This window comes from Vanessa tameamea, chromosome 27 (assembly GCF_037043105.1).
Source record: "Vanessa tameamea isolate UH-Manoa-2023 chromosome 27, ilVanTame1 primary haplotype, whole genome shotgun sequence".
In the NCBI taxonomy this organism is placed as follows: domain Eukaryota; kingdom Metazoa; phylum Arthropoda; class Insecta; order Lepidoptera; family Nymphalidae; genus Vanessa; species Vanessa tameamea.
Window position 1 is genome coordinate 2,029,143 of NC_087335.1, and position 24,511 is coordinate 2,053,653.

General features: G+C 34.6%; 3 protein-coding genes across 6 annotated transcripts in view; 2 read left to right on the plus strand and 1 right to left on the minus strand.

Annotated features, from left to right (window-relative positions):
* The first annotated feature begins 503 nt into the window (after window positions 1-503).
* On the plus strand, window positions 504-1,633 carry LOC113392077 (uncharacterized). The gene is made up of 3 exons (XM_064219357.1): window positions 504-893; window positions 981-1,286; window positions 1,400-1,633. Exons 1-3 carry the CDS (start codon window positions 504-506, stop codon window positions 1,631-1,633), a joined length of 930 nt encoding a protein of 309 aa, XP_064075427.1.
* A 1,630-nt stretch (window positions 1,634-3,263) lies between these two features.
* On the plus strand, window positions 3,264-3,818 carry LOC113391989 (DNA polymerase epsilon subunit 3). Its single transcript, XM_026628162.2, has one exon. The coding sequence runs from the start codon at window positions 3,359-3,361 to the stop codon at window positions 3,716-3,718; it is 360 nt and encodes a 119-aa protein (XP_026483947.1). The 5' UTR covers window positions 3,264-3,358; the 3' UTR covers window positions 3,719-3,818.
* A 4,431-nt stretch (window positions 3,819-8,249) lies between these two features.
* Hppy (happyhour) overlaps window positions 8,250-24,511 on the minus strand; it is a 44,136-nt gene continuing 27,874 nt past the window's right edge. The window contains exons 2-23 of one of the 4 annotated variants that reach the window (XM_026628294.2): window positions 23,783-23,986; window positions 23,148-23,254; window positions 21,982-22,120; window positions 20,579-20,651; window positions 19,938-20,128; window positions 19,492-19,599; window positions 19,199-19,299; window positions 18,715-18,881; window positions 18,308-18,419; window positions 18,167-18,217; window positions 16,805-16,843; window positions 14,070-14,953; window positions 13,636-13,757; window positions 13,303-13,384; window positions 12,876-12,998; window positions 12,114-12,266; window positions 11,647-11,771; window positions 11,195-11,327; window positions 10,578-10,696; window positions 10,313-10,442; window positions 9,470-9,596; window positions 8,250-8,883 (exon numbers count right to left, since the gene is read on the minus strand). In XM_026628294.2, coding sequence (XP_026484079.1) covers window positions 8,784-8,883; window positions 9,470-9,596; window positions 10,313-10,442; window positions 10,578-10,696; window positions 11,195-11,327; window positions 11,647-11,771; window positions 12,114-12,266; window positions 12,876-12,998; window positions 13,303-13,384; window positions 13,636-13,757; window positions 14,070-14,953; window positions 16,805-16,843; window positions 18,167-18,217; window positions 18,308-18,419; window positions 18,715-18,881; window positions 19,199-19,299; window positions 19,492-19,599; window positions 19,938-20,128; window positions 20,579-20,651; window positions 21,982-22,120; window positions 23,148-23,254; window positions 23,783-23,986 — 3,390 coding nt within the window. In that variant the 3' untranslated portion in view covers window positions 8,250-8,783. The remainder of the gene's footprint in view (window positions 8,884-9,469; window positions 9,597-10,312; window positions 10,443-10,577; window positions 10,697-11,194; window positions 11,328-11,646; window positions 11,772-12,113; window positions 12,267-12,875; window positions 12,999-13,302; window positions 13,385-13,635; window positions 13,758-14,069; window positions 14,954-16,804; window positions 16,844-18,166; window positions 18,218-18,307; window positions 18,420-18,714; window positions 18,882-19,198; window positions 19,300-19,491; window positions 19,600-19,937; window positions 20,129-20,578; window positions 20,652-21,981; window positions 22,121-23,147; window positions 23,255-23,782; window positions 23,987-24,511) is intronic. The other 3 variants (XM_026628296.2, XM_026628295.2, XM_026628297.2) reach the window with 3 other exon arrangements.

Here is a 24,511-nt window from a genome sequence, read left to right on the forward strand (position 1 = left end):
AATAACGAGAGGGAGACGTGGCAACACTTTGTACATTGAACTATCGTACATAAGAAAAAGTGACTTGATTACTTGATACTCATTCTCATCAATTGTGGAACGAAAAATTATATAATTTCATGGAAGAGTATCCCACATAGTTGTACAATAGAGTACGTAGTAGAGGAAATTTGTGAAGAGGGTACAAACGGGGCTTCCAAAGACATTATTGCTTACAACACTAAATGTGTTGGTCCATAATCTGTTATACTATTATCCAGAGATGTCTCCATTCAGAAATATCGAATATAAATAACAACTTATTACGGATTAGAATAGGACCTCCCCAACTCTACCCGTGGCTGTCGTAAGAGGCAACTAAGGGTATTTAAGGCCCACTGCATATCACCTGCACTTTGGGCTACCCGCACGGTGGCGGGTAAACCACCACGACAGCATTCCCAAGGAGGGTTGGTGTCAGGCAGGCGGCCGACCGTAAAATTTAAGCCAAAACCCTTAGCAGCATGGACAGTAAAAACCATACGAGTGATAGGGCTAGGGCGTACCCCACAGGCGACGCGCAGGGGCAGCACCCGGCTCCTGTGGGAAATGGACCAGGGTTGTCGCACCGGAACGGGCGGGTGCGACGTAAGAAGCGAGCTCGAAGTGTGAGAGAGTTAAGATTGAGGTGTGCAAGTTGGAATGTAGGAACGGTGTCTGGAAGAGGAAGAGAGCTAGCAGATGTTTTAAAAAGGCGACGGATAAATGCAGCGTGCCTGCAAGAGACAAAGTGGAAGGGTGCAAGGGCTAGGGAAATAGGAGAAGAATATAAATTATTCTATTGTGGAAGTGATAGCAAGAGAAATGGTGTGGGTATAGTTTTAGATAGTAGGTTGAAAGAATGTGTGGTGGATGTAAAAAGAGTGAATGATAGATTGATAGCGATTAAACTGATTCTGGACGGTATGACACTGAATTTAGTAAGTGTGTATGCGCCATAGTCAGGCTGTGAGGAGAGCGTGAAAGAAAAGTTTTGGGAGGACTTTGATTGCCTGCTGATGAATTTACAGGATAGCGAGGAAGTATACGTGGGTGACTTTAATGTCCATGTAGGAAGAGAGAGTGATGGATATGAGAGAGTGCATGGTGGGTGGGGATTAGGAAATCGGAACGCTGATGGCGAAGCACTTTTACAAGCTGCCTGTGCCTTCGACCTGGCTATAACAAACACGTGGTTTAAGAAAAAAAAGGAACACCTAATAACCTACAAGAGTGGCTACCACGCGACACAGATAGACTACTTCCTAGTGTGGCGGAGGAGTCTATGCTGTGTCAAAAACTGTAAAGTACTGCCAGGCGAAGCATTAATCGCCCAACATAGGCTTGTGGTGATGAAAGTTAAATTAAGTGTCTCCCCCAGAAACAGCCAAACACGGCCCCCTCCAAAGACGAATGTGCTAGTAGATTTAGGAACCATATAGTGGAGAAAGTGATAGAAATGAATGAGATGGAAGAGAAATTGGTAGATGAATGTTGGAATGAGATGGCCAGGCACATAAGGAAGATCGCAAAAGACGTGTTTGAAGAGTCGAAAGAAAAAAGTTTGATAGATAGGGATACATGGTGGTGGAATGAAGAAGTGCAAATGTACTAAGAGAGAAGAAAGTGGCATTTAAAGAATGGCAGGTTGTAAAAAATGTGAATACAAGTTTAAAAGATGAAAAAAAAGGAAGTTTACAAGGAATTTAAGAGGAGAGCAAAAAAGGCGGTAGCAGTGGCCAGAGCCAAGGCAGAAGAGAAGTTGTACAACTCACTGAACAGCCCTAGAGGCCAGAAGGAACTCTACCGAATTACGAAAGAGAGAGAAAGACGATCGAGAGATATAACACATATCAAATGCATGAAATATGAGGCTGGTAAGGTGTTATGTAAAGATGAGGAAATAAAAGAGCGATGGAAGATTTATTTTGAAAAGCTTATGAATGAAGAGAATGACTGGAATGGTATTCTCCAAGAGGCACAAGTAAATAAGAGATTAGTAAGAGAAATAAGCATGGATGAGATAATGACAGCAGTGAAAAGCATAAAAAATGGGAAGGCTTTGGGTCCAGATGACATACCAGTTGAAGTATGGAAGGTGTTAAAGACTGACGGATGTATATGGTTGACTTTATTCTTTAATAAGTTGTTGCATGAAGAGACCATCCCTCAAGAATGGTGCAGTAGTTCGTTAGTGCCCATCTTCAAAAATAAAGGGGATGTACAGGATTGCAACAACTATAGAGGGATAAAGCTCATGTCATATACTATGAAAGTATGGGAGAAGGTAATAGAGAGAAGATTGCGAGAAGAGAGTGAAATTGCCCAAAATCAGTTTGGGTTTATGTCAGGTCGAGGGACAATAGACGCTATTTTTGCACTCCGCCAATTGTGCGAGAAGTATAGACGTGCTCACAAGAACCTGCACATGGTGTTCATTGATTTCGAGAAAGCCTATGATAGGGTGCCTCGTGAAGTGTTATGGTGGGCATTGAAAGAGAAAGGTTTGCCTGGGAAGTATGTGGAGTTAGTCCGTGCTATGTACAGGGGATCCTGTACCTACGTCCGATCGTCTGCCGGCAACACCGACCAGTTCAGTGTGGCTGTAGGGTTGCACCAAGGGTCGGCTCTAAGTCCTTACCTCTTCCTGATAATTATGGACGCTCTAACGGCGGACATACAGGAGGAGGCACCCTGGTGCATGCTTTTTGCCGACGACATTGTACTGGTTAGTGAAGATGGACCTGAGATCCAGAGCAGATTGGAAGATTGGCAACAGAAACTGGAGAATGTTGACTTGAAAATCAGTAGAACTAAGACTGAATACATGTTCTGCGATTTCGGCGGTCTCTCGGGTCCTGAAACCATAGCGCTTGATGGCGTGGCCCTTCCAATCTGCTCCGACTTCCGGTATCTCGGTTCACTCATTCAAGGCGATGGCGAAATAGATCGAACGGTGAAGCACAGGATTAACACAGGGTGGATGAAATGGCGGCAGGTTACGGGAAATTTCTGACCCCGTATTCCCCATAAACTTAAGGGGAAGATCTGATGATTATTCTCGTTGGTATTATCAAACTGTCATTTTCCGACATAAAGCCTGTTTGTGTGTGTTTTTTTTATTGTGTAGATAAAAAAATTCTGAAACTTCCATATTGCATGAGTCTGTTTGTAGTTTTGCCTTTACTTATATAGGAATTTCAAAAATTACAAATGTCAATGTCATAGGCAGATGGAGTAACGGATGACAGTTACAATAACAAAAGTGCTTTTGGCGGTTATTTATTGTAGCATGTTGTAAATAGTTTAAGTATATTTTAACAATAATTAATCATTTACAATGGCCGAAAAGTTAGAAGACCTCAATCTCCCACTAACAGTTGTTACCAGAATCGTAAAAGAGGCCTTACCGGATGGAGTTTCTATATCCAAAGAAGCGCGTACTGGTCTCGCGAAGGCGGCATCAGTTTTCGTCTTATATGTCACTTCAGCAGCTACAAATATCGTTAAAAACAATAAACGCAAGGCATTAACTGGTCAAGATGTTCTAGAAGCCATGTCAGATATAGAATTCGATAGGTTTGTGGATTCTTTACGAGACGCTTTAGAACTATACAAACAGGCTGTGTCAGCAAAGAAATTGGCTTCCGGAAAGAAGAAAGATGAAGGGGAAGACGTAGAAATGGTTGAAGATGAATGATGTGATACAAACATTGTTTTTAAGTTCTTATTTTAATTGACTTATGGTGATAATGAGTTTTATATTTAAGGATCTAGTTAATAAATAATGTTTTTTGAAATTTTGTTTCCTTTTGAAGTAACAAATATTCGTATTAAACATTTATCAATATTACAAAGGATCTATATATAAATGAATGTTTGTGAACAATAAGTGGCAAGCAAGGGCAAATAATATGTACCGAGTTTTTAAGTAACCAACATTTATGTTATTTAAAATTTATTAGATCTTATACAAAATCACTAAAAATGATTAGTCTTTATATTTAATTTTGTTTTAATGTTGAGCCTAGCCAGGTCTATCTGTATAGTATATTAATGTTGATGTTGACTATATTAAGGTTTTATTTTTTAATTATTTTCAATGGACTTTTCACCTATTATGCTATGATGTCCATGTACAAAGAGGGGTATTTGGCATGGTAAATCCCAATAGGAATAGAATACAATGTCGTAAACTTAAATTATGACAAAAAACAATATTAGAACCAGAAATCTTGAAAGCCATTAAGTTGTTAATTACTTAAAATATGGATTTTTTATTTAAAGACCTTACCATTTGTGACTATGTCGCTCTGTTAGTTACACTTTACTTATTACATTTTTATTTTCTTAAACATTTGTTAGTTAATTTGAACAATAATTTCGCTTCATTACTGTCAGGAAAAGCCAGAAAACTTATACATTGCACAATAGTTAAAGTAATTTTAATATGCTGATAAATATCCTGTCTAAGTGACTTGTTCCGAACACATTCCAGTAAAATATGATAAATATCTTCAATTACACCACATTCGGTGCAATTGGTGCATTCAGTACATTTAAATTAATCCTAGTAATATATGAAAGCATTGATGTTTGTAACTTAATCACATAAGAGGGACAGAATATAATATATAGAATATATATATATATATTGGCACATAGGCTGCATGAGACCTGTGATAAATTACAAAACAATAATTATTTATTAACACCACCATAGCCACAAAAAGGCGTCAATATAGGTTAGGTTTTATTTTTTTATTCATTTATATTATTTATTTTTTTACATATTATAAATAATACCTAACCTAAGCTAGATATTTTTGTAATACCGCAATATAAAGTTTGATACATTTAAAAAAATCATGTCATTATTGTAAAAATAAATGGGCAAGATACATCAATTACCAGTCAAAATTATCATGTCTCACATGAGTTACTAATTAATCTGGCTCTCTTAATAACTGCTGATTATAATTAAAATAGATTTAATTAAATTAAAAACAGTCGTTTTCATAATTTACTTTATTCAGGAATAAAATTTGTTCAGAAACAATCTTGAATGTTAACATTGAAACTCGACATTCCTCTCATTGTCTATGTCTAGCTACTTATTTACAATCCAAGGATCTGAAACTACCCTCATTAACGAAAATATATACTTACGAGTCTAATAATTTCGCAAAATCTTATAATCTAATTTATATTTTTTTGATTACGAACAATTTTTAAACTTTCTTTTATTACTCAAGATTATAGAAGAATTATTGAGAAAATTGGATACTAATATCTATAGATTGTCTCACAATTTAACATTCTAATTTATGAAAAATCCTACAAATAATTAATGAAAACTAACATCAGCACACTAGCATGAAGCTTTCGCAAGAAAAAAACTAATATCAGAAGCATTATATGCTCATGATTGAAATATTAAATGACTTTTACCAGACTTTGTTTTAATATAAACCTTATTTTCCGCTTAATATCGAATATATTATTTACCACAAATAGAATTAATTTTAAAATTTAGATTTTTTTCAATTGGTAATACATAACTAACCTACAAGTATTAAACTTTCCACACTTTTATATTTTGGTGTTGCGTTGATTTTCTTATGTCTATTATTCGAAAAACGTACTTATAATATATATCTATATATATTTATATCTATATAAACTCAAGAATTATAGTCTTACTTGGTAAAATTCTAAAAATATTTTATCACTGAATTCAAAACAGCCTTTCTCAGTCCGTTTGCCTGTTTTCATTTTGGCAATTTAAGAGAGACTTGTGAAAAGCGATTCTAGAAAAAATATACAACTACATAAATTGTGACCGACGGATCTAAATAATTAATCTATTGGTTCTGTTTACAGATACGTTAATAAGCAGATGAAGCGTACGATAACTAAATTATTTAAATGAAACTAAAATTTAATTAGCTATTCTCAGGTGTTCAAAACTGTATATTTAGAGTTTTTCACAGATTTCGAATCATAGAATAGCAATATTCTATGTAAGACTCAAACTCATTGTTTTCTTTTATGTACCAATCACAATAAACACACTACGCGGAAAACCTGTAGTAGGCATCCGGGGGGATTAATCAATAATAAATCTGTCCAATGAGAAACCTATTTTGTCCATGCTTTGTACTGTACTAAACAAAATTAAGAACTCAACAACTAACCACTACCGTCTATACGTTGTAAGTTGTAGTACATAAAATTATAGCATTTTTACAATAATGTCCGACTGCTATCACCAATAACTAATTTCACACTACACATTATATCATATTAAAAAAAAAATCAATTACATGTTATTTTTATTTCTCTATTTTGTGTCTATGCTATTTGAGCGTAAAATAGTCTGCCAATGTCACGCAGATAGTAGAGAAGACACGGAGGACATGTGGCTTATATATTAAAGACGTAATTTAAATACGTTAAAATTTATATAAAATCACAAATTATACCAAACGAAAGAAACCAAGGAAACGAAAAGAAAAAAAAACCAAAAATTTAAAATAAAAATTTATTTCGGAGTATAAATAAACTGGATTATTCAAGTGTTACAGTCAATAAATAAATGGCGGTGCAAAAAATCCACTATAACCATTGTTAGTTGGATATATACATCCTTGAAGAATTAAAGAACTTAAGAAAAAAATATATGTTTAAAAATGTTTTATTGCTAGACAGTGGATCTCTCACACACGGCTTCCATAAGAGAATGCATAAAAATAACTGGATTTGAAATTATGAGAGAACAGGCCATGTCTAGAAATATAATGCCATCGGCGTTTATTTTAATCTGTATAATATTATAGACAAAAAATATAGTCATGAGCTGTATAATTGTATCTTTTAACATCCCGATATTACATCAAAAGATACCTCATAAAGCATTAGGTAAATTAATAATCTCATTAATTAAAATACACTTGATAAATAAATTTGATTGTATTTCAAAACCTAACCATGAATAATACGAAACAAACTATAAAAAAAAAAAACAATGACAGACAATAAATAAACAGTCCATTTTCACTCAGAAATGAGGATACCTTTAAAAAAAATTAAATACATTAAAATTACAATAACTACACTATTGATATTATACAATTGACTAAAAACTAATTGGAATATTTGTAATTATTTACAAAAAAAATACAATAGTGATTCATTTAAAAAAAAATCTATGTTATAATCTACATTTTTATATAAAGAAAATTGTCTTTTTTTATATTTTGTAAAAGTTTAAGGTAACACCGAACCTCAAATCACTTAATTTGGTTTCTTACACAAAGCAAGCATATTCATAACGTACTAAAATAAATTATTGCTATAGAAATCAAACTGTTCAACCTATTATTTATGTATATTTAAAAAGTCTGTCTAACTTCCTATTAGTACTGTGTTCACGCTAATTAATATGTATTTTAATTGAAATAAGAAACCGTTACATTTAAAATCGTTTCTTTTAATTTTATATTTAGTTTGGTTTTGTGCAAATATAAAAGAAACTAACTGCAGCGGCTATAAATGCGTTAAAGATATTAATATAATATTTACAAATAAATGTAAATTAAAAATTACACAAGTTTTTTTTTTTAATTTTTCTGTTCTAGGTCCATCCTTTTCAGCCTTTCTTAAATAATATAGAAAATAAATTTAGCCAGAAAGTTAGAAATGTTATTGTAATATATTTGTTGAATTTTTAAATCTAACGGTTTAATCTTCCAATACGTATAGCGTAGTTACTCTACATTGTCTATTGAACTCTACGCGATTCGATAACTCGAATACCTATAAAATCATTCGCTGTATAAGTATTGCTTTCGACATCAATGGATTTAATTACTGGCAGTGCTATAAGGATTTTTATAATACTAGGTTGCCTCGCGGAATTTCTTCGATTCTAAATAACCTAAGATTAAATGAGGTCACTATATTTTGTATTTTATATTAGTCAGCTAATAAAATTAAGGTCAAAGCTACGATAATAATCTGATCTGTTTATTTGTGTTTAGTTATTTTCATTTCTTAATTCAATCGGGTTACTATATTCGAAAAAACGATTCGTTTTGCTTACGAATGGTAGTAATTAAAAAGCGTCCCATTAAAAACAATTCGTAAATTTTGACGAAAAATCTTATTGGTTTGCGAAACACTAGAGTATGATACTATTTTTTTATAAGCAAAGTAACATGTATAAATGTATAGCTTAACGTCGTTGATATTTTAATGTATATTAAGCTGTTCTACGGTACAATACTTCTATAATGGATACCTGTTAGATGTGCACTCATTTTAAAAAAATCCCACAACCGCTTTTAATACTCCACTTTCACTCGACCAAATTATATTAATTGCAAACGAAATACAACCTAATTGTATAGGAATTACAGTTGCAAATCTATTGTCAAATCACTGTTGTTATGTTGCATTCCTAACCACTATGAACCGAGATTGCGACTATGTGGTTCATGAGACATTAGCAATTATAATAATTAAACGATTCTAATGTATTTGAGGTACTACAAACCACAAAATATATTTATAACTATCAGCAAATACTAGCGTGTTACAAATAATTTTCACTTTGTATAAAAAAATACGTTCGACATATTCACTAAACTGGATCATGGTGTAAATTAGACGAAATCGATGAACCAATTACAAATAAAATTATCGATAAACGTTTAATTTTTTATTACTTTCCGTTAGTATTGTATGTAAGCTATTAATGCGTATTAATACGACGCTTCGTGACCAGCCAATATGTACAAATCGTTGCCGTCTTCGCCCGATAGCGTGTTGTTCTGAAGCAAATGCGATTCCAATACCACCACTCTGAAAAACATAAACAGTGTATTTTTGTCACGTTTTTATCGATCAATAATAAAAATGGATCTCTCAATATGTATATATATAATCAATTTATGACCTGCAGCGACATTTACTGATCTTCCATACACATTGAAACAAAAAAATAACAAACTTGAATAACAATATAAGATTATCAGATCAGATCGGATACACAGCGAACTTAACAGAAGGTATTTTAAACGCTTCTTTGACAATATGGCGCTGCAATTGGGTCGGTGACGTCACTTACATGTATTGTAATCTGTGGCACATATAATCCACATGCAACGAGCAAACGAGGTCAACGAGCAAGTGACGTCATAATAAGCCCGACCAATCAGGAACGTTTTGTGTCACGTGACAAACGTTTATAAAAATGCATTTTTATTTATGAATTTTTGAATAATTTAATTATTATTTTCAACTTTCGTTAATAAAATACCATTTTTAAACTCATAATATATACTGATTACAATAATTGACATTTTATTTTTCGCATTGTCAAATAGCCTATTGATCGGATCACAGTGTAATTAATGCTAAAATTTCAAAATTAATAATTTTCACTTACTTATCATTTCCAAGCAGTCGGTACGCGCGTGAATGATCGGTGATTTCTTGTGTTATATCCGCATTTCTCAACGAACGGCCCTGAACGCCGTGACGATGAAATGCTAATACTGAATCGGCTAAACACACTGAACAAAAAACAAAATCAATTTAAAACTTTTCTCATAACAAATGCATTCTAAATTCAAAATAAAATCTGGGTTCTACTTATAGATGTATTCTAATTTTAATTATAAATTCTAGTATATTCCAATGGCAGCCGGAGTAAGGATAAACAAACCTTAGAATTTATATATCGACCTTATATAGCTTTATTATATAACGCACTACAAACAGTTTTTGATTATTGTATCTTTAATTTGTTATACAAACCTTTTCCATTTAATTACATACTTATAGTATCTTTAAATTTATTTTATTTTATTTATTTATTTATTTACTTATTTATTTATTGGAAAAGTTACACCATCAACATATCACTAAGCACTTAAAATTAATATCTGTTGGGTAACATACAAAATAATACGTCTTTAAAGGTGTAAACAACATTGACAACTTCCAAAGTTCCGAAAACATCATTAGAAAAAACTATATTTGTACGAGTCGGGCAGCGCGTACAGTGCTATGTATCGTCGCATAAGCATTTTCACATTATTTCATCAGTTCGTGTGCGGCGAGCAACCATACCGCGCGCTCTCATATCATTATATCATATAATTCTTAGTTACTTATATCAATAAATATCATATATCAGAGACTTTCATTCCACACTACAATCAACTATCAGTTACCAGCAATCAACAATTGTTTTAAGTCTCTTTTAAAACGACGCTGTGATACTCACATATACTATCAATATGGAAGTCGAATTGTATCCGCGATGGAAGTTTGTTCCGACGTCTCTCGTCGTGTCGCCTCTCGAACGTTGGAAGCACTGGGATGATATCTACTACGTTTTCATGACACACCAGCACCTGAGATTCGTTTTTTAATATAGTTATTAAAAATAGGCTAGGAAAACAAAATTCTATCGGAAATATATATATGTCTCAACTGTTTTTATATAAATCTATGTTTTACTTATAATTTATGATAAATAAATTACTAACAGCATCTTTATTCAACTGATGAACGGCTCGCAATGTATGAAGTCGTTCCGGACGCGGGATCACAGTGTTCGAACCACCCGGACAGAGTTCCAATTCATCCGAATGGAACCAAGTCGCTCCTAAAAATAGATTTATGGCTCATACTTTGGATCATGGTGTAAATAAGTAAGTGTAATTAAATAAATATAAAATATATTGTATGTGAAAGTGAGTTTATTTTGATTGTTTGTGAGATTATCACGTCTTAATTGCCTAAACGATTACAATCATCGTGAACTTTTGCATACAAGTTGTATAACCAAACATCTGATAGCAACTCCACCCGTTAAAATACGAGTGAAGCTACCGTCGGATAGTCTAGTACTATTAAATGTAAGTATATAAATAATTTAAATCGTATTAATATTATGTTATTTATTAATCACTATAATTTATATTGTTATTATTTAAAACCACTGAACAATAAACTTAAATATTTATGAGATTCTAAATACGTAATTTTTTTCATTTTTATTTAAAACGATTAAACTTTAAGTAGTAATATGAACTGCATATTTATTAATTTCTAGTCTATTTCCAAATATTTAATAATCACTTTGAATGTTACTGAGTCTTACCTGAATTTATATTGATTAGATTAAGTCGGAGCGGTTTCCGGGTGACGCCGACGCAGAGCAACGGATATTCCAGCTCAGGCGTGATGATCAGCTCGAAAGCCAGTAGCGGTGAAGGTACCACACATTCGATGTTCTGATGGACATGTTATATATTTTAATTCAATATATCTATTGTATGATTGTATATTAGAGGACTTTATATAAAATATATTTACTTATAACTATGTTATATAGCACTACGAAAGCTTTGATGTCCAACAAACTAGGGTAGTATTACGTTGTGGTAACGATATTCAAAATTAAAAATAATATATTTTTATTAATCCGTTGTCTATGTGTACTTTTTATTTTGTTGTTTATACCGAGTAGTCTACCTTATCTTGTCTTGACACCAAAGTCGACATAAAATTATTCTGTATGATAACTATATAGGTTTGAAGTTATGAACTTACCTTGAGCAACATAAACTTTCTGAGTGGATCATACCACTGCATGAGGAAAAGTCCAGCGGGAGTCGCACCGCAAAGATATTTGTAGCCGTTGTAGGGATTACGGGCTACCGCACATCGCATACAACCTGATATTACCGACGTTATTACTATATAGTATATTTAACATATAATAATAATAAAATAAATAAATAAATAAATAAATAAATAAAATATATCGAAGGTAGGTTAGAGCACATGTTTGAGGTAATTTTTTTAAAATAGGCGGAGAGTTGTTTGCGTACTTGATATTATTGCCATACAAGGTAAAGCAAGTAACATACTAAATGTTTCAAAGCTTAGACAAAATCGCGCCTCATTTTTGAGTTTCTCCTCAAAAGGAGTTTTCTGACATAGATTCAATGAATCCAAAATACCAAATTCCATATTTAAATACAATAGGTAAATAAAATATATAATAAACCACATACCTCTAGTATCAGGTACCCGAGTGGTAGGCGCGAACCGTCGCGGCAGTAATCTCGGCGGCAGGACACGGAGCGACCGCGCACCACCACCCCTTCCTCCTCTACCGCTACCCGATAGTACGAGAAGTTCATGGCGGTAGAGTGATGGAGTTTTACCTGTTCGAGAAGTTATTTGTCTTTTATACAAGTATGGTGATGGTTAAAGTATCTTTATTCTCGTTTGAAATACATCTTTTACTTTTTGTGTTTTCACAAAGTTAGGGACCATAGTACAATAGAAATAAATATTTTATATTTAATAGTTAAAAAAAAGCAAATAGGGTAAGGGTAGTGATACAACAAATTTATAGATTTAAATACAATTTAACAGACATTGTCAATAAATAAAAAAACTAGTGTAAATAAATAAGTGTAATTTGTACGTCCCTGATATATATTCCGGGAATATAGAGTAAAGTTAAACAAATAACTATTTAACAAATTAATTTAAATGAGTTAATATCATACAAAAACATTAACAAAATTTTAGAAAATTTACGAAATGAAATGCAATGTGAAAAAATTAGCTCATAGTGGTTTGATGATCCATTCTCTGGCTCATGTCAAATTCTGTATCTATCTTAATAAGAAAAACTCGTTTCTCTCTGATAGTTAAACGTTATGTGACATGAGACATTTATTAACGCGTATAGTTTATTTTTAATCAAATATTTTTAGATTTAATTAAAATTTCCTTTTTTTTAAAGTACAGGAATCGTTACTTACCAGAGAGCGACATTAAAACATCTTTTATGACATGCATCCATATAGTTCGTCTCGGACACAGCTGATCCATGGCCGTTTCGTGAAGCTCGTTCAAGTTTAAAGTGTAGATACCTTCTTCTGCCCCTGAATATCACGGAATATTGGATAATTTAATTTAGGTTTAAGTGACTTACTCATATGCTTAATAAGGGCAAATAAAAAGCACTAACAACTAGTCAAAATATCCATTTTACTAAATTTTATTAATAATGTGTTAACTCAACGTCTGATAAATCTGAATCACGCTATCAAAATTTTCTGGCGGCTGCTACATATATACAAACAACTATATACATTAAGTAGAGTCTGAGTCGACTCGATGTGATAATCATCTCAGCAAATTTATAATTTCTGTAGTTGTTAATGAAAAAATATTGAAGGAATTTACCTATAAGAATATGCTGATCTCTGGTGTCTGGATGTATCCAGGACGCTGTGCAGTTTATCCTCAAAGGACATCCGTTGAACACCTAAAATGTGTGTATAAAACTACAAAAAAATCTAAATACAATAATTTTATTAATTAAATTCGGCGAGGTTAAGTTTGAATGAAGTAATGATTTTTAGTTTAAGTAAAAATGCCAAAAATGTGTAAATAATATCTCAGTACCAGTAATGTGCCGAATGTGGTTTCGACCGATCAATAATTCGGCCGAACATTCGATAAAAATGAAAGCTAAGTCTGAAGTATCGGAAGCGTGTCCACCAACAGAATACCCACCTTCGAGAAGCAGGCCCCCATGTGCACCTTGGGCGTGGGCGGCAGGCCGTTGGGCGCGGGGCGGGGGGGCGTGCGCGTGCGCCGCCCGCGCGCGCGCCGCGGCGGCACCGGCGGCGTGCGCGCTGCACACCACCACACTCGTAAGGTTACTGTGGCTTCACTGCTGACTCGACTCAGTTTGAAGTTAGAGCGAGCCAATCTCATTACGGGCTCAGGGGACTTAACGTCTTAGTTCCGATAGACATATGTCTAACGATTGTGGTGACCGCTTGTCATTAGGTGCCCCATTTTCTCGTCTAAATAATTATGTAATAAATTGAATAACTTTTTAAATCTCGTTCAGTGCCTTCCCTCATTTATCATTTCCCTTTATTAGTGATCATAATTACTGCACTTGCATTGCATTATTTTCGCTCGTAAATCAGAACACTTACCGTCGCCTTCGACCTTCGCTTTGTCCCTTTGACTGTCAGACAGACTCCTTTGCCTCTGACTGGTCTTCAGTTCCTCGTCCACGAGCTCCTTCTGACCGTCCCGACCGTTCTCCTCGACCATTTTGAATATCTCGTCCACCGACGACGTCTTCCTCTTACTGGTACTCTCCATCTCACACTGGCAGAACTGACTCAGATCTATACCAGCCGTGACTGAGTCCGAGTTATGTCTGTTGTGTCTTTTCCTGTGCTCGTAACTTTTGTCCTCCATGTTCATGCTCATATCTATCTTCCTGCACAAGTCATCATCGGACGTCCCGCCGTTTTCGACTCGATCTGTATCCGCTATCCGTAAGCGATTCGCTATTTGCAAAGCGCGAAAATTCGATAGAGAAATCTTTTGTTTCTTACACGCATCACAGTAAACTATACCCGAATCCGCATTTTGGTTCGAACAATGCCGATAGTAGCTCAATATATCGCCGTTTGAATTGCACGCATCGCAGGAACATTTCGACGCTACCGACCTTTGCAGGTCGCTCAGCGTGTTGTTACCTTTCGCTTCTGGTTTGGGACACAGGCCGCATTCGCAATTTGCGTTTCTCATTTGAGACGAGTCGTTCGCTATGTCGTTCTCCTGCTGATCGACGTATAGGATATCCGTTTCGATCTTTCTAGAGAGAGGATCGTCTATTGAAATGGAGGATGCTCCGATAGGAGATTGGAAATTAGACGCGATGCTTTGGTAAACATTCGTTGTGGAATTGTTTAAGAAGTTCTGCTTCAACTGTATGCATTGAGAGAGATGTTGGTCGTGGATCGACAGACCGGAGCTGGTGGCTTGGGACATGGCTGCTGTGTCTGCTGTCAGGGGTAGTGTTGCCCTGTAAAATAAAACTATTTTTTTAACATTCGTTTGGTTATGTTTTAGAAGAAAGCGGGGTGTGATGCAGTTATGTGGAAGCTTGGGTTGAGTGCTGTTAGACACAAAACGGTATATTTATCGAGCATCGTTTTATGGGTTAGTTATATTAGTTTAAATAACAAGTGGTGCTTGTGGGACAATTTGATAAAGATCGTGGAATTTGAAATGTGACCAAAATTTATTTATTTTATTTCATCGTTTTATATGAATGGAATTTTTAATCTACATTTTTTTACTAACCGTACTACGAAATATGAACATATCAAATTAAACTAAAGTAATACCAAACGTCTAATGCAAACACATGCGACGCTGTTGATGTTAATAAAAATAAGCTGAAAACGCCAAAATAGGAACTTGTACTTTCTAATTGATTCAAAATCAGATTAGAAGCTTCTATTAAAATAAATTCCAGAATAATAAACTCATCATCATCATCATTTGAAGAAATAATATGTAAAATAACAACCAATCACCATAACTACTACTAATCAAATTACACAATTAAATTTAGACAAAAAAGGTATACAATTTGAGAACCATAGATTACAAAAAAAAAGTATATTTCGCAGATTCATATCTTCAACTAAATTTGGACAAATTTAAAATAGCATAACCATTGGAAAAACTTTATTTCATTGATGCATATTGCCACTAACATATGCCCATCGAAGGTATACCTTAATAAAGGATGAAGCCTTCCTAACCAAAATTCGGCAATGTCAATCAATCTCAAGGACAAGCCCTCCGTGCAGAAGATATTAGAGTGAATATGCGCTGATGCACGCCCATAATTCGGCGAGATGGCAAACCGACACCGGGGATAGACTGGGCGTCAAATCAATATCTGTACGTGCATTCCGAGGCACGGGAATGTACTTCAACACTACTGCCAATGCTAATTAAAGTAGAAGGAGTTGCTAAGCTAGCTCTGCTATAATTTGAAATATATATATATTTATTATATAGGTTGGTCGACGAGCAAATGGGCCCCCTGAAGATGGTCACCATAGCTCATAGACAAGGGCGCTGTAAGAAATATTAACCATTCCTTTCATTTATATCCATACCTTTCCTTGTGCCTGTAGTTTCACTGGAATACATTTCCGAATACATAATGAATATCATAGATTACTCAAAATATATTACCAATAGCAGGGATATCGCTTCAATTGAGTTTCAAAATAGTTTTTTTTTTGTCTTTTCTCCTGCTCTGATTGGAATAAAAAGTTAGGTATTGCCTATTGGGTAAATCTAACTTTTTTTTTAAGCCCATTGGAGCATCTGGGTTCAAAGCTAATGCATTCAAAGAAGCCACTAGCCCATCGAGGGAGTTGACATCTTTGTGACACACTGCAAATTGGCCACGTTCTATCATTGTCGAGCACGTGATAAATTGTAACTTAAGCACGTACTGCTTATTTGAGTTCTAACTAAAGTTTGATTAAAATATCTATCCACTGTCGGTTAGCCCTTGAGATCAGCTACTATTTCCAAAATTTGGTTACAAAGGGAGACTTCATTCATCACTAATATACATGTTAAATATTTCATCATTATTTAAACACAAACGAAAAATTATTTATCAGTTATTAGATCAGTCATAAATAGTAAACAAAACATAAACATATCAATCGAAAACCCAAGAAAAACCAATCACATATTTGATAACACAACTAGCGACATCTAACGAAATCGTTAGGAAACTTTTCTAGTAATCTTATTACAACACGTTACCAAGTTTATTATTCTGAATGTAACTACGATAAATGTGAACACATAGAACGGAGATCATGCAAGTGTCGTTTACCTGAGCATTAACTCTTCATCAATATATTGCAAGAGGCTCCTAAAACAAGAGAAATGACGTATAGACATAGGCGACCCCTCGTTGTGAACCTTAATATTTATTGCATAAGGTCTTTATTTTAATAAACAATTTCATTCGAATATTAATAATTATATCAGTTATTTAAAGCTTAGTAAATTCTTTAAGCGCCATTTTTTAGGCAGTTTAGATCCATATTTACTGTTTACTTTATTAATTTCAAAGCAGATTATATAAAGGCAGATTATACAGCTTATTTTGCTAAAACAGTATAAGAAGGTTATAATACATTATGGTTAAAAAGAAATTTGAAAGGAGAATTAATAGTCGACAGAAACATAATAGAAAATCTTTGGAATGAGCGCTATCTTTTAAAGTCAACACTTAATTGTAATAATTTAGACTTTTTAAATATTGATAAGGTTGCTTTTATAAATTTTCATACGTGTTTTTACTTGGATTAATATTTCATTTGACTCTTTTGAATTTATCATAAAATACTTATATGATATATAAATGATACCATTAACAAATATAGCATATTTAGTGTATATTTATTAATACTAAATAAAATTTGTTATTATTATTTTTTTTTAAATGTAAACTATTACCGTCCCTAATATACAGAAAAAAAGGGATTCGATCGATGATCGCTATAAAATAAAAACTAAATATACTACATAAGGTCCAGAATTTTTTATCACTAAGAATAAGAAAGTCATATCATAGTCTTCGGTGTGCTTTCTAAAGAAATACCTCACATACGTAACGCAATCTGTACGTATTACTCGCTGACGGCTCAGATACTGTGTATTGTTCGAGTGTGATATTCGTAAAGCCAATATAAAACAGTTATTTTCACATAAAAAAAAATTACATGCAAAAAAACGACATACGACAATTTCAAAACGTGTTTTATTTATTCTACACATTTGTGCACTTTTGAACATCCCTATAACAACGCATCGCCAAACAGTCTATAGCAAAGCACTTGAAATAACTGTAAATGACATAGATATATAATATGTATGACAACCAAAGAATTAAGAAGAAAAAGTAAAGGTGGAATATATTAAAAAAAAAAAAAACACCATAAATATATTTTTGTTAGTATCAAAAAAGTCATTTGCAGCTATTTAAACAAATTGCTATGAAATTTTCAAATAAAAAAAAAATAAAACACTAACCGCGAATCGCCACACGCATTCAATTGTTTCCAACAAACCTTTCCATTTAAAAAAAAAAAAAACCTGTTAGATTCAACCGCAGACCCGAAGAGTTAACGCAAGAGAAAATAATTAGAAAAAAAAATAATAATAATAATTTTGAAAATCGAACCTATACCTCAAACTCATTCTCATAATATCATCACCGGTGACGACCCGACACCACTTGCTATAACATAAACAATAATACATAAACATATAGAAAAAGAGATTTGTTTTAAAGCAGCGAGAGAGGTGAAAATTGTCTATGGTCACTCACTTCTCGCTGGAAGGCATACTGTCGGTGGAAGGGTCTTGGGTCAGCGGATTGTGCTTTGGACAGCTCATGAGAGACGCGACACTCCAATCTTCGCTCGTTTGTCTGTGGTATACTGAAATGCGGACATAAAAAAATATTATTCTGTCTGTCTGGAACAAAACCATATTATTGTTATAGTCGTGTGCGCAAACTCTTCCCCCCCCCCCCCCCATTAATAATTCAACACGATCAGAAACAGTTCAAGCTCAAGACCAATGGCTTCACGTGCGCTTGTCTTTTTTTAACCAGATTTGAATCTCGGACATCGTGGTCTGAAGCCAAATAAGTTAGGCATTAAAACAACGAGAGCATAACTACCTGATATTTAATTATACATAAAATTGAAATCCATAGACAATTAAACTTACAGTTCCGTTTAACAGTGTCCCCATCACACCTATTGACTTCAGCACTAAAATTGATCACTTTGGGCATAGACAAACTCAAATCGTCATCAGCGTCTAGGTCTATGATGGGGGAGTCGTCGTACACGCCTGAACGTCTGTTCGCCTCTCTCTCCTCTTCTGACGATAATCTGTAATTAAACTAATGCATTATATAATGAGGAGACCATGTCTGCCTTTAGAGCCCTAAAAGAAACTCTTAATTTTATGTAAACATAGTTTATATATTTTATGTTATGACGAGTTCCTATATTGATGTATAAGAACATAATATATGTATGAGTTCTTCTCCTTCAATGAAATCAAATTTGAAACTGATAGTAACTTCATATTCAAATTAATTGTGATAAACGACTATTCAAAACTGTTCGTAAGAACCTACTTTATGGCTTTATATAAAAAAAGTTGTAGACGTAGCTTTGACTATATATGTTGATCGACACCTCACCTGAGCGGATGATCGAGGGGCGAAGGCCGAGCCTCCATCAGTGACCGTGGACGACCTCGCGTCTGTCGCGATGCGATTCGTTGAGGTACGTTTGATAAAGCCTGGAAAAATAAAAATGTTTATTAGTAGTCAAAAAACGAGAATTTGTGAGAATTTGTTATATAAGAAAATTCTGTGAGACAGTTACTATATAGGAAATAAATATATAAGCATATGTGTGAATTTGAATGAATATTTTTTTGCAATTTCATAATGGGACTTAAAAACTCAATCGTATAATATAAAATACTTACTCCATCGTCATCCAACTCTTGGCTGTTACAGTGACTGGGTGGGTTCGAGTATTTCTGCAATAGATCGATCGCTAGACGTTTGCTCATATCTTGTTGGAAAAATGCGTGCTGTCGACAAAAGCAATTTTTATAATTTTCATATATTATAAATTTAATTAAATGTTTTATATACAAACTTATACTATTTACGCAAATGATAAATAAAAAAGGTCTTAATAGAACTCCTTGTGGCACCCCATAATGGTATTAAATAAAAATGATAAAACTTGATAACAGTCACTAGTTGACCCACCAACTTGCAGAGTTACGAATAAAATCAAATATTTTTACACAATATTTGGGACGTATTAACCAAAAAAACACTTATCAAAGAATATGTGTTACATTATCCAAAGCTGTAGAGAAATCCAATTTTTTATTTTAATAGATTAAATAGAGTAGAGTACCTGTAATAATTTCTCGGCGGTTGGCCGTTTCTTAGGATTCTTTGTTAATGCTAGTTTAAGAAATGCGTGGAATAGTTGCGACCATCGTTCCCGCTCTTTTAACTGTGGTGGTTTGAATCCCGACTTTGACATTAGGAATAATACTCGCATCGGGTGTAACTCAAACATTGGTGGTTGAAGTTCCGCTAGCTCTGAAAACGTGATTTACTTTTACAAATATTAGCTTCATAATTAAACTTCAAGTGCGTTCATTGATAAGTTAACCAAGTTTATGTAAGGGGAAATCTCTGGAACAGATTCTAATTATTTTGTTCATTGGTTGAAAGCTATATCATTCCTGAGTACTTTACTCACTCGAATTATGTAAAATGGCACTCATGCGAAACTGGATAGGTTTCTAGTCTTATATAAAAAATTGAAAATTGGTATATCTATTTGAGATATAATAGATTTCGAAACTATTTGATCGATGACCTTGAATGATTATAAATATATGTATTTTTCATGGAGTTGACGCTATACCACATCAATTTCTATACCGTTCAACGTATCACCATGACAATTGCTATACATATATTTATAAACAGGAAAACTTATATCAGCTCTAGCTAGGATTATATATAAATTTAAAATCAATTTACCGATCGCAGTGATACCACACGCCCAAATGTCACAAAGTTGATTGTATCCACCCTTTCTTTCTACAGCCGCTACCTGTAAATATAAACAATTTATTGTCCTAACTTTGCCTGCTATTGTTTAAGCCTACTATACGTTTTTTTTTTTTTTTTTATCCCAATGTAAGTAGCTAAAGCACTTGTGTTATGGAAAATCAGAAGTAACGACGGTACCACAAACACCCAGACCCAAGCCAATATAGAAAAGTAATGAACTTTTTCTACATCGACTCGGCCGGGAATCGAACCCGGGACCTTGGAGTGCCGTACCCATGAAAACCGGTGTACACACTACTCGACCACGGAGGTCGTCAAATACGTAATCGAAATATAATCAATAGACGAAATTTTGACGTGCCCTTTACTGACGGAACACATTTACTAAAGTCAACTTGTTGGGAAGGTTTTGTGCCAGCCCGTCTGGGTAATAGAAATACTTACTATTGTTGAGTTCCCGTATGAAGGGTGAGTGAGCCAGTGTAACAGGCACAGCATACATAAAATATCAGTTAGCAAAGTCGGTGGCGCACTAACGATGTTTGGGATGGTTAATTGTAATTATGTCAATGTCTCTGGGCGGTCGTGTCCATTTAACATCAAGAGACCAATTTGCGAGTTTACCGATTAAATATATTTAAAAAAACACGGCCTTCACTATTACGAACACGGTCACGGGATCATTCAAATAAGCCATTGCAACGCTGCGCTTATGTTGTTGAATTTTCCATCTTTGACTGAAGATTTTACTTGGTGGTAGAGATTTGTGCAAGCCCGTCTGGGTAGGTACCACCCACTCATCAGATATTCTACCACCAAATAACAGTACTCTGTATTGTTGTGTTCCGGTTAGAAGGGTGAGTGAGCCAGTGTAATCACAGGCACAAGGGACATAACATCTATTAGTTCCCAAGGTTGGTGGCACATAGGTGATGTAAGGAATGGTTAATATTTCTTACAGCGCCTTTGTCTATGGGCGGTGGTGACCACTTACCATCAGGTGGCCCATATGCTCGTCCGCCAACCAATGCCACAACTTTTTTTAGTGAACCGGTTAACTTCTTCTATACAACATTTTAATACATAATTTCACAATGGCATTGGGAAATGAGCGAAATACCACTGGCTGATAGATCTCAGAAACTATAAGTCCGGTTTCCTTGAAAATTAGCATAGTTATTCCTTACGCGACAAAGACGCTTCCCGACAAAGGATTTTAGAAAATTGCAACTTCAAGAGGGGTAACTTCGTATCAAATTTGACCCTTTCGAGACAGACCTACCTACCTACTAACTACTAACTATACTACTACTAACCTACCTACCCTACTAGTACACTATATAGATTCAAAAATACCTATAGATATTTACCTCTGGTGCCATCCAATAGGGTGTACCAATAAAACTTTTCCTTTTATTAATAGTAGCCGTAATCTGTGCTGATACCCCAAAATCTGCCAACTTAACGTCCCCACATTCCGTTAGTAAGATGTTAGCGCCTTTTATGTCTCTGAAATAAACAATGAACACATAATTTTTGGACAAATATCATCACATTAGTAGCCTGTAAATTTCCCACTGCTGGGCTAAGGCCTCATCTCCAACCTAACCTAACCTAACCACGTTAGGTTCAATGCGGGGTACATACATATGTGGCAGAATTTCGTTGAAATTAGACACATGCAGGTTTCCTCACGATGTTCTCCTTCACTGCTGAGCACGAGACGAATTATAAACACAAATTAAGCACATGAAAATTCAGTGGCGCTTGCCTGGGTTTGAACCCGAAATCATCGGTTAAAATGCACGCGTTCTAACCACAGAGCCATCTCGCTAATATCATCGCATATAATCAGATTAATGGACTTGACTCAGATGGTGGAAGGGCATTGTACAAAATCATATACATTTGGGAACAAGTCTCGCACATACGTAACATCCTTTTCCTGAGTAGACTGTTTGATGATTTGACATTGGCGGGATACTGTTTGTGGGGTACAATTTTCAGTAAGGAACTCAACAACAAAAGCATGTTCCAGCAACAACAAACCAATCATGTATTCTTCTGTATTCCTGCCAATATTCAGTATTCCTATGTACTACTTTGTAGAGTGAGCTACTACAGCACTTTCAAATTTACAGTTGAAAAACTCTAACTAGCTGCAGAGACTGGTGGGTCTTGATTTTCCTATCGTAAAAATATTATTTAAAACGGAAGACATATACAATAAAAAAAACAAAAAATATGTAAGTTCTCATGATTGGTTGAAGTTTGACAGGATATAGAAAATATTGGTAGTCATCTCTGACAAGATCAATGTCCAAAGCTCATTGGTTACTAATCACCAGTATGTAGGCCAAGTGCCACCTACGTGTCCAAATTTATTAAGAATAATAATAAATCGCTGTTGTCCACATACGTCAGCTCCTCTTGCTTGCTCGAATTCGACTAAATGAGTTGTGGACAATTGACCGTAACTTAGTGCGCAAAATATACGTATACAATATCTAAATATCTATTAAATATAACGATTTACCTGTGCATCTTTCCCATACTGTGTAGATACGACAGGCCCATCAGTGTCTCCTTGCACATGTACGCTATCTGTAACTCGGTGAGTGGACCCGTCACGTGGTAAATGTCCTTAAAACAAAGAAAAAAAAAATTAAAAATGTTAGTAGAGGCAACCTTTCAATGACCCGGTAGGGGTCTCTCAATCAGAATAATTCAAATATAAAACTTAATTTAAGCTTCGCAAAGTTAATACATCCTCCCTGGGGCATGGTATAATAAGATTCCACAGTAGTTTTAAACTTAGCCTAGTAGTAACTACTGAGTTACTTGCCGGTTTATCTTGGAAGAATCTACTTTCGGAATCGGTAGTAGCTTTACATTAATTTCTACACTGCAAAATGACGATACAAGAGTTTTTAAGGCCCTACTTGAATAAAGATTTTTTTTTTATTTTGATATTTGATATATCCACCACGCTTTTGCAATGTGGGTTGTCAACACCGTGCACGGGATTAATTATACTATGACGTTATGTGATGCTTATCCGAATTAGAACTAGAGATCTAGTTAAGGTACACGCGTCCTATCCGCTTTGATATCTAAGCTTTCTACCACTACTGACTGTTATACGTTTAACAAATATTGCTACGGTGTTACCTGTAAGCTTCCTCCTCCACAGTACTCCATGGATATCCATAATTTATCCCTCCTAAGATAAGAGCCATAATACGCGACAATGTTCGGGTGACGACAGTCTTTCATCATCAGGATCTCCTGCTGGATGATGGCGAAGTCGTCACCCGGTTCCAGTTTGATCACCTTGATGGCAGCCAGCTCACCATTGCCGTTAAGACGTTTCGCCTGCAAAATAAAAATAAATAAATCAATAGCCAATACAGTTTATTAATAACACGTGGTTTTTAACGGATAAATCTTCTGCTAGAGAAACTGCGTTATGTAGAGCCATCACATCTGAAACCGCGGCTTGTGAGACTCAAGGGAAGTTTTGTTAAGGCACCTATCAATACGAGTATTAAACCAACCTTATTTTTAAACTTCAAGCTTCTGTGTGCTTTAAACTAATTCTCCGGGTTGAACCCAGAACTCAACACAAGTTGCAGTTTTGCAACTGATAACTTTTTGCTCATCCTAAACACCCTTATAATATATAATATTCATTCAAAGCATAGTGTTTTGATGGTAAACTGACGGCACTGCTACTAAACTATCCGTCAAAACAACAAACAACAAGTCGTTACCTACATCATCAGATAATCTAACACGATCCGTTAATCTGTCCTTGAAGATGACAGAGGTCAGAAAGCAATCGTTTCAACGAGGAAAACGAGAAGATCCAGGCAATCACAAACGCATTAACTGGATTAG